At 39.2% G+C, this 13,567-nt stretch overlaps 1 protein-coding gene across 1 annotated transcript in view; it reads left to right on the top strand.

The window, feature by feature from the left end:
• LOC146667516 (venom factor-like) overlaps window positions 1–12,207 on the top strand; it is a 41,902-nt gene extending 29,695 nt beyond the window's left edge. The window contains exons 30-44 of the mRNA XM_085409199.1: window positions 1,716–1,829; window positions 1,915–2,065; window positions 2,665–2,828; window positions 2,938–3,090; window positions 3,245–3,304; window positions 3,436–3,526; window positions 6,538–6,589; window positions 6,916–7,003; window positions 7,418–7,507; window positions 7,663–7,768; window positions 8,016–8,105; window positions 8,200–8,283; window positions 8,917–8,997; window positions 9,178–9,325; window positions 9,479–12,207. Coding sequence (XP_085265325.1) covers window positions 1,716–1,829; window positions 1,915–2,065; window positions 2,665–2,828; window positions 2,938–3,090; window positions 3,245–3,304; window positions 3,436–3,526; window positions 6,538–6,589; window positions 6,916–7,003; window positions 7,418–7,507; window positions 7,663–7,768; window positions 8,016–8,105; window positions 8,200–8,283; window positions 8,917–8,997; window positions 9,178–9,325; window positions 9,479–9,623 — 1,617 coding nt within the window. The 3' untranslated portion in view covers window positions 9,624–12,207. The remainder of the gene's footprint in view (window positions 1–1,715; window positions 1,830–1,914; window positions 2,066–2,664; window positions 2,829–2,937; window positions 3,091–3,244; window positions 3,305–3,435; window positions 3,527–6,537; window positions 6,590–6,915; window positions 7,004–7,417; window positions 7,508–7,662; window positions 7,769–8,015; window positions 8,106–8,199; window positions 8,284–8,916; window positions 8,998–9,177; window positions 9,326–9,478) is intronic.
• Window positions 12,208–13,567: the final 1,360 nt, after the last annotated feature.

Raw genomic sequence — 13,567 nt, 5'->3', positions numbered from 1 at the left:
TTCAAAATGATTGCTTTATTATTCAATCACAACTTCCAAGACTAACAAAATCAAATCAATAAACTGAAAAGAAAGAGATTATTATGAAAGTAGAATATAAATACAACAAAAAGGCCCAGTCTTTATAATCCTTTTGTCTGCTGATGAACAACAGAAAAAGCACGCTGTCATGTAGCATGCCACTATTTTCTGATGACATATTTTCTTTCTTTAACTTTAAGCATTTGTACATTTTTAAAATTTAACAAACAACTTTATTTAACTCATTTAAAATAGTTTCCATTATTTTAGACACTTTATTCAGTGATTAAAATTCTAAATAATCAAATACTTGAATTATTCCGATGGTTTTACAGTTTTTTACAGACGCTAGGACACATTTCTCAATACTTAGGTCACTTTTGCAAAACACTTCACACAATCCTCCTAACTGACCGTCAGCTTGGCAAAGCAGTTCATTTCACATTCAAAATGCACTACAACTACCAAAACACTTCATTCAGGTCTCAAATAAACTCATTCTTCCAGAACACTAGCAAAGGTTGACAGCCGACAAACACACTTTGTCACCCACAAAACAATGACCTAAAAAACACTAACAACATGTAGCATTACACAGTGTTTACTTGTGTAAAACAAGGACACATCTCTGTTTATAATTTCAATATATGTTACTGGAATGAATCAGACATCATGCAGAATTTGTTAATATTTGTTTATGTATTTTTTATTTTTTTGCACTAAGTAATCCCAAAATACAAGAATTTGTATACACACCATACAATAGTAATGCTAATCTACTCGGTCTTCTCCATTTGGCCACAGGTTCTCATCCACATCACATCTTATGTCATCTAGGGCAATACACCTAGGAAAGAATCTTCTGGCTGCCAGAATTGAAGGAGTTGAAAAATTGAAGGAGTAACACCTGTGTAGATGTTCATCTACAATGAGAACAAGCTGTGGCTGGTTAAACTGCATTTTTAGATTTAAAATATGTTTCAATAAAATATTGTTGTTGAATTTTGCTGTCTTTTCAAGTTTTGCATTGTGTTATTGTTTTGGCCATAAGTTTAACAGTTTTGAAAACAGTATGTAAGCACATGCAAAATGTCCTGTCCGTACAAAGCTTTTTGGCAGTTGTTGTGTCTGAGTGAGAAGATAATTCATTAAATTTGAGAGATGTAGTCATTGAATGCATTTTGTGCCAAAACAATGATAACTGGTCCTCAGTTTAGCCCACATAGACTTCTGTTGTGCTCACTGTGTGAGGAGTTTTGCAAACGTGACCTAAGTATTGAGAAATGTGTCCTAGCGTCTGTAAAAAACTGTAATACAAAATTACAAGGCATGGGAGAAAGAGATGATGAAGGTCTCAAATACTGAATAACCCCTTAAAAAGTTTCTAGTTCAGAAGAGCAGGTCCCGTACTAACTGAATGGTTGTTGGTGGACTGTTCCAGTCTGCATGCAATTTGCACAGTATCCTTCGGAAAGATACTGAGTTCCTCTGATGCGTTCATCGGATCATCACTGTTAGATTATATCATCGACAAATATTAGATAGAAGTTATTTGGGTAATGTTGTCTAAGCTCCTTGAGTGCTCAGTAGGAAAGAAAAGTGCTATAAAGGAACCAGGAAATTTACTTTAGGTGCTTTCTGCCCAAAATCTTTGATAACTGCGATAAAGCCCTTCTCCCTCTCATCGCCTCTAGGGCGGTCTCCGTGGCGATGACCCAGAGATAACACTTACCGCCTTTGTCCACATCGCACTAGCTGAGGCCAAGCAGGCAGGGATCACCTGCGTCATTCCTGGTTTGGAGATGGAGGTAAGTTACAAGCAGCAATGTCTCTTTAACACTTGTTGTAATTGTAATTATACTAACCCATCATCTACCCACTCATGTGGTATAGAATGCCATGGGTAAGACGACACAGTACTTGACCAATGCACTGACTAGAAATGGGAGGAGACCGTACACCGTGGCCATCACCTCTTATGCTCTGGCTCTTGTGGGGGCACCTCACAATGTTCATCAACCGTTACTCGAAGCTGCAGCCCGAGGTATCCTCAATCAGAATGATTATAGTTCTGTTTTTTAATTTGATTTGTTTTGTTTTCTTGTTTTCATTTGAGTTACCAGAGTAAATGTACCTTAAGCAACTAAAACTTGCTTAAAGTCCTGGTTTATCATCATGCAAAGCATCAGTAAAACAAAAAGCCTGGTTCTGCTGGAGGTTTCTGCCTGTTAAAAGGGAGTTTTCCTTCCCACTGTCGCCAAATCACTCCTAGGGAGTCATCTGGCTGTTTTCTGTGTATTATTATAAGGTATTCACCTGAAAATAAAACACACCTTAAAGGAACTGTTGTGGTTTAGTGCTACATAAATAAAATACAATATAATTGAATTTAACTAATTTCTGTCTACTAGCAGGATTCTGTTTACTTGCTATATCGTTGATATTGTCATATAACACTATTTTTCAATCACGTAAAAGTTTGTACTGATGTTATGGCAGACAGTATGGTATGACATAGCCCTAATCACTGCACTTTTGCTGTACGGACTAAAGCTGTGTGCTCTTAAAGCCGGCATTCAAATAGTATCAAAAAGCCACTGAGGATAAGTGTAAAACATCCCTCTAATTCTGTCGCTGCTGCAGGTGGCAGCCACTGGCCTGACAGGGAAAACCACTTCTTCACCTTGGAGGCGACCGGCTATGCCCTGCTGGCTCTTATTAAGTTGGGTCACATGGAGGAAGCAGCAGCAGCCTTTAAATGGCTGAACAGCCAGCGAAGAAGAGGAGGCAGCTTTGGCTCTACTCAGGTCAGTTAAAGGATATTTAGATTTATTTCACTTGTTGATATTATATTTCATGCCAGATTTAATTGTCAGAAGGCTGCCAGTTAGGTTTTTTCGTTCTCTACTCTTCCAGTCCACCATGGTGGTGCTTCAGGCATTGTCAGAGTATATGATCAAGAGACCTCCTGATGACCTCAGTCTGAATGTAGACATCAGGATCACTGGACGCAGAGACATCCGCTACCATTTTGACCCAAGGACAGCCTATGGCGCTCGCTCATCCAAGGTGAGAGACATTAAAAGAAATATAAACAGAATCCAGGCTTGTAGCGGAGTTTCGTAACTTTGAACTGTGATGATTTGGGATTTAAGAACATCACTGAGTGTAATAACATCATTATCCAATATTTTTCTTCTTCTGCGGTGCTTTTGTTGCACAGTTGCCTGCTAACCTTGATTTGGAAGTCAGAGCTCAAGGAAACGGACAGGGAATACTTGAGGTATAAATGCACTGAATGATTATTAATAAAACTCATTAGAGATAATTAAATTAAATAGTAGGACAGTACCTATATTTGGCTGTACAATCGTTTTTGACTGATCGATTTCTCTTCCTGAAATTTGACCCAAGGTTGTGACCCATTATAACCAGCTGCATGAGGTGGATGAGAAAATGCCCTGCCAGCACTTTGAGCTCAGTGTTGCTGTTGAAGAGTCCCAGGGTAACTCCATTTATATGTCTCAAATACAGCAGATAAAATAAGTGTTGAATGTGTCACCAATTTAACTAAATGTATCTCTAAAGGTGCAATTGACATCTACACATGCAAAGAAATCAAATGATGTTACGCGTTATAATGAGAAATGACACAGGGGAGAAATACTGAACAAAAAGTGGAGGTACTAAAAGGCACCAGCTGAAATCTGTTAGTAATTAGGAACTAATCATGCCACTTATTGCAAATTAATATCAGCTGGTTCAGTCCTGGCTGATGGTCTATAAAAAGGTGTCTCGTTACCAAGGTGTCACACAAGAAACATCTCATGATGGGTTAAAACAATATGAGGCTGTCACAACCTTATTGTTGGAAAACATACTGATGGCATTGGTCACAGAAGAGTTTCTAAACTACTGAAGAATGCAGTGAGCACTGCTGGGGCCATAATGTGGAAGTGGGAAGAACACCACTTCACAACAAACCGGCCAGGACCAGATCTTCCCAGCAAGATTTCAGACAGAGGAGTGAAAAGTATTCAGAAGAATTGTCTAAAAGCCAAGGAGGACTTACAGAGACCTACAGAAAAAAGAAAATCGGTCAACCACCATGGCCTGCATGAACACTCACCATGCAACACTCAATTTCTGAAGAAAAAGCATGTTGAATTCAAAGTTGCTGAACAGCATTTAGACAAGCCTGTGATATACTGGGAGACTATAGTGTGGTCAAAACTGACCTTTGACACCATAATACACACAATGTTACGAGGTCAAAGGGCACTGCATATTTTCAGAGGAAAAAGAAAGCACCAAAAGCACCATACCAACAATGAAGCTTGGAATTGGGAACATCATGGTGTGGGCTGTTTTTCTGCATACGGCACTGGCACACTTCATGTAATTTCAGGAAGGATGAATGGAAATCGAACACAGACATATTCTAGGTCTGACCAGCTGTCTCAGCTGTGGGCAAAAGATGACAACTAATACAATTCTGACATAATTTATTAGTACAATGATCAAAAAAATGAAGAGATACACAGTCCAGCGCCCCGCTTGCTAAAGGTATAAAACACACCAGTTGAAGGCGCGAGCCTGCGATGGCACAAGTCAGTTGCACTTTACATGCCAACTACTTAACTGGGTCCTGGCCTGCACAGAGACACACAATATCACCCCATCTTCATTATACAATTCACAGAGCAGCACACTATCCACCATCAACATATTTAAATCAAGTCATCTTAGTTCTGGCCATATAACATACCTCAGAGACAAAATATCACAGCAGTGTTTGTAATGTGGGCCTTCAATTAATCCAACCCCATCACAGCCATTGGCTCACAGCAAATGTGACACATAAAATCACACAAAACCAGTGCCAACTTCACACAACAAACAATGAGATGAATTATACAGCTAACATTAGACCAATATGTTACAGAAACATGTACTATAACACTGTTGATAAAAATCTGCAGCCCTCCACCAGGATTATGATGATGAAACGAGGGTGGATGTTTCAGCAAGGCAATCGTCCCAAACACAGCCAAGGAAACTCTCAGCTGGTTTCTCAGCCAATCACCTGACCTGAATCCAGCTGAGAAATCTACTGAACGAGTTCAGAGAAGGAGCCCACAGAGACCTCAGGATTTGAAGACTGTTTGTGTGGAAAAATGAAACAAATCACACCTGACCACTGCATGTGACTAGCGTGTCCATTCGGGAGGCGTCTTGAAGCTCTCATCACCAACAAAGAATTTTGTTTGAGGCATTAAATACATGTCAGTTGGTGTGTTGGGATGTTACTGACATGTGGCAATAATTTCATGTCAATAGTGCCTTTAGAAATATATTTAGTTGGAAAAATGGTGACACATTAAATAATAATAATAATAATAATAATAATAATAATAATAATAATAATAATAATGGATTGCATTTCTATAGCGCTTTTCAAGGCACCCAAAGCGCTTTACAATTCCACTATTCATTCACACACTGGTGGAGGCAGCTACAGTTGTAGCCACAGCTGCCCTGGGACAGAATACTTATTTTACCAGCTGTATTTATGTTCTTGTAAGGTGTTAGGGTTTAAGTTATTATAAGGGTCAAACAATGATGAAACACATTTCAGCACGTTTCATTTCCTTGATATTTTGAAATAAGATAAAACAGGACTTAGTTCAAAAGATACAAATTTAACTTTTCTTAAATAACTGTAAACTACAAGCCTGCCGTAACACAAACATGTTATTTGTTTAATGTTTTAATGGAATCTGGAGTGTATGTTATATATGTCATTACTGGTACAGAAAGAATTCAAATTGTACAGTAGCTTTTAGGTGGGAAAAGAGAGCTGTTACTGGAGAATCAGCTTTAAACAGTCAGTCATCAACAGATCGAGGTTTCACATAAAAACAAAGAAGGAAACTCCTCTCAGGCTGGTGTGTGGTCAGAGTTTGATTTTAAGGTGTACGTGGGCTGGAGAAGATTTTTGAAAATCTCTCTATTCTTAATTTTGGGAATGGCTGAAATACCATTTAAAATACTGATGTATGTACATTAATACAAACATCATAGGCCCCAAGGAGGACCATTTATGTGGCTTTTTAAAAAATAATTTTAAAACTTTCTACTTTCTTCGGTCGTTGCTGTGCTTTTTTTGGAAGTCGAATTTCCCAGAGGAACCCACCCGAGGGATTAATAAAGTTCTATCTTATCTTATCTTATCTTATATGAAAGATCCCCAGTTCAAGACCTGGAGGGGACACAAACCCTACCTTGGGAGGTAAAAGCCAGTGTGCTAGTAAATGGGAGGTTTCAATCATGAACGGCATGTAGTGTGAAATCAAACATCTGATTTTTTTTTTTTAAAAACAGTAGAAAAGACAGCAACTGCAATATGACAAACATATACATAAAAAAAACTATCAATACATATACACACCAAGTATCTTCAGCAAGCTTTATGGATTACATATTTAATAACACTTTTCCTCCATCTCATAACAGAAAAGCCTCCAGCAGATGTAGAAAAGTCCTATCAGATCACCATCAAAGTGAGGTAAGATACAATTACTTGCTAAATTTTAGAGAATAAGAAAAAAAAGTGTATTTTTATATCTTTTACTTCATACAAAGTGTAGCAAACAGCAAAAACAGTCAACTTTTTAATATGGGACGACCACATTTTTAAACAAAAACTGCCAAATGTGAGTCTGTCTGACCGTAATAAATTTTCTTTGAACATTTGGTCCACTGAATGTGAGTTATTGATCCAGCGATTCAGAACAGCTGCTCACATTTCTCATGAGGTTAATCAGATCATTTGGGTCCTTTCAGATTTAGATTTCATATCCTTTGCCAGTGCTTTCTGCTTTTCTTTCGCAGGGCTTTAGGACCCAGAGACGTCAGGATGGTGGTTCTTGACATCAGTTTGCCCACTGGCTTCACCCCAGAAAACTCAGACCTGGAGATGGTAATCAGCCTCTAGGCCAGTGCTTCAAAAATCTGAAACAAAGCTTTCATGGCTAAGAAATGATCCAAGTTTAGTTTTAGCTTTCTTACACAGAGTAAACCTGAATTTATTTTACATCTATTTTATTTTGTTTTATTCAAACTTTTTTCTGTGCGTGTTGTGAAAAAGTTAAGCTGCAAGCTCAGTTTTCTTTACTGTAATTTATCAGTATCACACCAAAAAGCACACCTCAGCTCACTTGTTTGACCCCTGCATCACCTAAGGCTGTAATGGGTTTAACATATTTCGGTAATAAATACAGCATTGCATTGTGAATTTACACTTTAAATACAATTCTATAGAATGTTTTCTACACGGCAGCATTTTATTTCTGTTTAAATTGAACTAATAAATTCTGAACATGTTTGTCTCTAGTTGTCCAACTCAGTGGATCATTACATCAACAACTTCCAGATAGTAGATAACCTGAGTGACAGGGGATCCCTGATCATCCACCTGTTTAAGGTAACTGTGCTGTAGACCACTGTCTCATTTATTGGATTACAGGAAGAAAGAGTATGAGGAGTTAAAATCTGTCCAGTTTAAGTCAGTTTTATGTACCATTTTTAAGAAGTATGTCTTATAACATTCCCCCTGCTCTGCATTGTTTCTCTTTGTAGGTTTCTCACAAAGAGCCTGAGATCCTAATATTCAGACTCCAGCAGACCTTCAAAGTTGGCCTCCTGCAGCCATCCTCAGTGACTGTTTACGAGTATTACAACCCAGGTTGGGAAATACAGCTGTAGACATAAAAATCAGAGATTCTGCGATACAGTATTATAAGAAATACTTATAAAAGGAACGGCAGTTTAGCTCACTGGGATGAGCAGGTGACCATATGTTGCATGGCTGAGAGCAGCCAACCAAGTGGCCAAGTTGTACTGCATCCTTATATTTCGCATAAAACCAAGATAAATAAATAATAATAATAACATTAAAGCTTTTAGATTTCTCCCCTCTCACTTTGTCACAGACCGCCGCTGCAGTCGTACTTACACCCCCCGTGAGAACAAGGAGCAGCTCAGCCAGATCTGCAGAAACAACGTCTGCCGCTGCACACAGGGTAAAGTATGGGATTTGCAACAATGCATTAAAGGATGCGTGTATTTTTTTTCCACCTCTGCACATTTGACCTCCCGTGGTTTCAAAACCTCCAGGTGACTGCTGCATCTCCAAAGCGGACAGTGAAAACTTCCCCAGCAAAGAAAGAGAGACGTTTGCCTGCAAGAGCTTACACCATGGTACATGTGCTTTTACACTCCGGCGCCTTTAACATGCATGCCTGCACACTGGAGGCTTACACTTTTGCATGTTCATTGGCTGACTGCCATTCAAATGATTTAAAAATATTCAGATGTACGTTGTCAAAACTGCCGCTAGATGAAGAGATTAAGATTTTAATATTTATAGAAATAAAAGAAGCCACATTAAATGCCCTTATTCAAGCAGTAACAATGACATAAGCCCTGCAGCGAATCAGCTGTTAGAGTAGGAACAAATAATATGTTGTTTGAGTAATAAATGGAAGCATAATGTGAGCATTCACAGAAACTGTAATATTTAAAACATTGTAAAGAAAGTTTAGCTGATGGCACTATTGCTCTCCTGCTTTATTTTTCTCTCATTTACCATGTGGACCATGAATCGCTCATATAGCAACTCCCCAGGGCATCATACAGAATTTCAGTTTAGTATCTTACTGGAAAAGGGTGGGAAACTGTCACCTCCCCCTTTTGTTAGTAATGCTATTATTATTTTGTCGTGGAAACAGTTACTATTAATTTATGGAAACAGTGCCTCACCCATTTAAGAGTCCGATAAATTTTACAGTAATTTGCTCATGATGCTCAGGTTTGGTTGCTACTGTGTTTTAGTTTTCCAGGTGAAGGTGCTGAATGTCATCCAGAGTTACTACGACAAATATGAGATGGAGATCACACAAGTTATCAAACTGGGTGAGTCCTAGTAGTGACTGGCTTTCACCTCTCAGTCTTTTCAGTGTGAGCAATGGAGGAATGATGTGGTCCAGTTAACTTTTTCATTATTTGGTGACCCCATTTATGAAGTGCTGCTTGTGCATTCTTGTAACTCAAAGACAAATGAAGGCTTATTATATTTGTTCTTCTCCCACTCAGGTCTGGAGGGTGGAGTTGGAGCGGGTCAGACGAGGATCTTCATGTCTCACGGAGGTTGCAGAGATGGACTAGACTTGAAGCAGGGCTCCCAATACCTCATCATTGGCCCCAAGGACGACCAGTGGAATGTTGATACTGAAACCAACAAGTGAGCAGAACAGGAAAAATAAATGCTTACAAATAATTTTGTGTTGATTCAAATACGGAACTATGACAGGACAAGTTTACTATGAGACACTTGGGTGCTCTTACTTGTTAACTTGCCATCTGTCTTTCTTTCTTTTTTCATTTTGTGTGTCAGGTTCATCTACGTGTTGGGGAAGGACACCTGGGTGGAGCGCTGGCCTTCACCCGCAGAGTGCTCCAGCCATCCCAGCCTGCAAGCTAAATGCAGGAGTCTAAGCGACACTGCCAACGAACTGTCGGTCAACGCCTGCAGGCTGTAGAGGTGTCAGGGCAGCTGTCGCACACAATTTTGTGGCAAAAAAAAAAAGGAAATCATTTTGTATGCTCAACTTACTGTGTACTCCTGATAAATTCTTTCAATCTATATTTAGTTTTCTCTGTGAAAAGGGAAGTGAGAGTCTTGCCAGTTACCATAACTTTGAACAAGAATGAAGAAGTATAAACCGCAGAGAGAGATGTGTAATTATTCTTTGTTTTGAATATTTGTCACACTTACATGTTTGAGATCAACTTAATTTTTATGCTGGACAAAGAAAATACACGTAATTATAAAATGCATTTTTTTAAATTATCTTTTTATTAAGGGGTAAAAGGCTATTCAAACCTACCTGACCCTATTTGAAAACCCCATAAACTGTTTTTCACATTACTGTGGAGGAATTCTTTTGCTTACCCTTCTTTGCAGAATTGTTTAATTTAGCCACACTGGAAGTTTTTACGATCATGAATGGCCAATAAGTCCAATCCAAAGCATATTAATTGGCTTTAGGTCTGGACTTTCATTATGCCATCACTTTCTGGTCTGCTGTGGGTCATTGCTACATGACCAAACTTAGCTTGTGTTTTCAGGCACAAAATGATGGCTGGATTTTCTGGTAGAAAGCTGAAGCAGCAGAGCAGCCCAGACCGTCACACTAACACCACCATGTTTGACTGTTTTTATGATGTTGATTTATAACATGCTTTTAATTTGACACCAGATGTAACAGGATTCAAACCTTCCAAAAAGTTCAACTTTTGTCTCGTCAGTCCACACAATATTTTCCCTGGAGTCAGATGTTTTGTGGCAAATGTGAGACAAGTTATTGTGGCAGTGGTTTTCTTATTGGATCTCTGCCATGGATGCCATTTTTGTTCAGTCTCGTTCTTATTGTTGAACCACGAAATCTGACCATAACAGAGGAAAATTCAATTCAATTCAATTCAATTTTATTTATATAGCGCCAAATCACAACAAAAGTCGCCTCAAGGTGCTTCATAGATACAGAGAAAAACCCAACAATCATATGACCCCCTATGAGCAAGCACTTTGGCGACAGTGGGAAGGAAAAACTCCCTTTTAACAGGAAGAAATCTCCGGCAGAACCAGGCTCAGGGAGGGGCGGGGCCATCTGCTGCGAAGAAAGACAGGATAAAGACATGTTGTGGAAGAGAGACAGAGGTTAATAACAGATATGATTGAATGCAGAGAGGTCTGTTAATACATAGTGAGTGAGAAAGGTGACTGGAAAGGAAAAACTCAATGCATCATGGGAATCCCCGGCAGCCTACGTCTATTGCAGCATAACTAAGGGAGGATTCAGGGTCACCTGGTCCAGCCCTAACTATATGCTTTAGCAAAAAGGAAAGTTTTAAGCCTAATCTTGAAAGTAGAGATAGTGTCTGTCTCCCGAATCCAAACTGGAAGCTGGTTCCACAGAAGAGGGGCCTGAAAACTGAAGGCTCTCCCTCCCATTCTACTTTTAAATACTCTAGGAACAACAAGTAGGCCTGCAGAGCGAGAGTGAAGTGCTCTAATAGGGTGATATGGTACTACAAGGTCATTAAGATAAGATGGGGCCTGATTATTTAAGACCTTGTATGTGAGGAGCACGATTTTGAATTCAATTCTGGATTTAACAGGAAGCCAATGAAGGGAAGCCAAAACAGGAGAAATCTGCTCTCTCTTTCTAGTCCCTGTCAGGACTCTTGCTGCAGCATTTTGGATTAGCTGAAGGCTTTTCAGTGAGTGTTTAGGACATCCTGATAATAATGATTTGCAGTCGTCCAGCCTGGAAGTAATAAATGCATGAACTAGTTTTTCAGTGTCACTCTGAGACAGGATATTTCTAATTTTAGAGATGTTGCGCAAATGGAAGACCGCAGTCTTACATATTTGTTTAATATGTGCGTTGAAGGACATGTCCTGGTCAAAAATGATGTCTGGAGTTCTTCAGATGTTTCTCTGGGTTCTTTCATGATCTCCTGGATGAGTAGTCAGTGCACTCATGAAGTCATTTTAGCCTGCAACTCCTGGGAAGTTTCACCACTCTTCCCAGTTTCCTCTGTGTGTAGATAATGGTTTTCTCTGTGGTTCACTTGAGTCCCAAAGCCCTAGGCTTTGTAAAGCTTAACAAACCGATAGATATGAATGATTGTATTTTAAATCTGTCCTTGAATTTCTTTAGATGGTTTCTGACCTTCTTTGATCTTGTAGCCTACTTCACTTTGTCTGACAGATTCTATTTATATGATTTCTTGATTCAGTGCTCTTCTTGTTGGCTCTGACTTGGTAGATAACCGCATGAATGATGTTATTTTCACCTCTAAAGTTGTCTCGCTGTTTAACACAGATTAAGATCAATTTATCTTAAAGGACAAGCAAGTGTGTGTGTGTGTGTGTGTGTGTGTGTGTGTGTGTGTGTGTGTGTGTGTGTGTGTGTGTGTGTGTGAATAAGACTTAAAATGTAAAAAGTCCTTTGAGAGATCAAAGTTGAGTACTGGTCCAACTTTTCTTTTTCAACGGTGGAATGTTTGTACGGCAAACATCTTTAATGACATAGAAAATAAACACATGAGAAACGAGTGGACCAGCTTGAATTATTACTTTCTCTGCATTTGACCCAGTCACTCAGTGGAGCCGTGGGCAGCCAATAAGCAGTGTGTAGGGATGGTACCTTGCTCAGGTGTACCTCAGGGTAGCCGCTCAGTGGATTCGAACCCCCAACTTTCCGATCACAGGGACGACCATTCTACCTACTGAGCTATCCCTGCCCTAATGCTGGTGGTTTGAGAAAAGGAATCAAAGTCAGTGGAGACAAGACAAAATACATGTATAAATGAGAGGGAGACGGGTGGAAAGGTGAACGTGCAAGAATCACAAAAGCAATAGTGAAGGTGGATGAATATGAACACCTGGGGTCAGCCATGAAATGAACACTGCACAATAGAGATGAAGAAGTGAGTGCAGGCCGGGTGGAGTAATTTGTGACAGATGAATAACAACAAGAGTGAAAGGGAAGATTAACAAGATAGTAATGAGACATGCTTGATGTGTGACTTAGAAACATGTCATGTTCGTTGTGGTGAAAGAAGAAAAGTGATGCATGCAGAGCAACAGGAAGTGATTTGTAACTTGTTTGTGCAATTTTCAATAAGACCACAGACATGATAACATGCACAGGCCTGCAGTAAAACCAGCGACTGTAGAAAACTCTCCACCGACGCTTATTTTAATACTTTTATCTTCATAATACAAGAACTAAATCCACTGTGGGATGTACCTGATTGCATTTTTATTTGTATTTGTGATTGCTGTCAGGAGCCATCACATCATGTGAACACACACACACACACACACACACACACACAGATATATATAAACAGTTTGAATGAAATATTTGATTAAACATAATCTGTAATGATACATGAACGAGGCAGTAATGCACAGACACACACCTGCTCAGCAGTCATCATAGAACGGGGCTGGTTCATTTTTGTAATCTACATTAAACCAGCTGTGAATAACAAGGCTAAGTGCTCTTCAGTGTAAATATGGATGGACTGACGGGACACTAAGAGGACAAGAACAATACATCCACTCTCTGCTGCTGTCAGACTTACAGCTGCTTTCTCGGTGATTTTAGTGACAATACAAGAAGTTAAAAGTAAACAGTGAACAAATGATTAATCACTTCAAACACTCAAAGAGATTAAGATGTTGCTAAATCCTTCCTCTTTACCTCTCTGCAGAATAAACAACGTGCCAGTAAAAGGCAACTTGGTAAGAGATGCAAGCTTCATAACATTTCTTTTCCTGCCCTTTTTGTACAGGAAACGTCTTGTTAGATTTGTATTTACATAGTTTCACAACTAGAAAAAATGAATCTGTGACTCTATACTTGGCCCTATGCCCTTTAACAATGTGCTGCATTACTAATAGGTG

This window comes from Rhamphochromis longiceps, linkage group LG6 (assembly GCF_057381845.1).
Source record: "Rhamphochromis longiceps isolate RC_006_pf linkage group LG6, R_longiceps_female_GT1.1, whole genome shotgun sequence".
Classification (NCBI taxonomy): Eukaryota; Metazoa; Chordata; class Actinopteri; order Cichliformes; family Cichlidae; genus Rhamphochromis; species Rhamphochromis longiceps.
The sequence above is the reverse complement of the archived record's forward strand: the minus strand, read 5'-3'. Positions and strand labels throughout refer to the sequence as shown.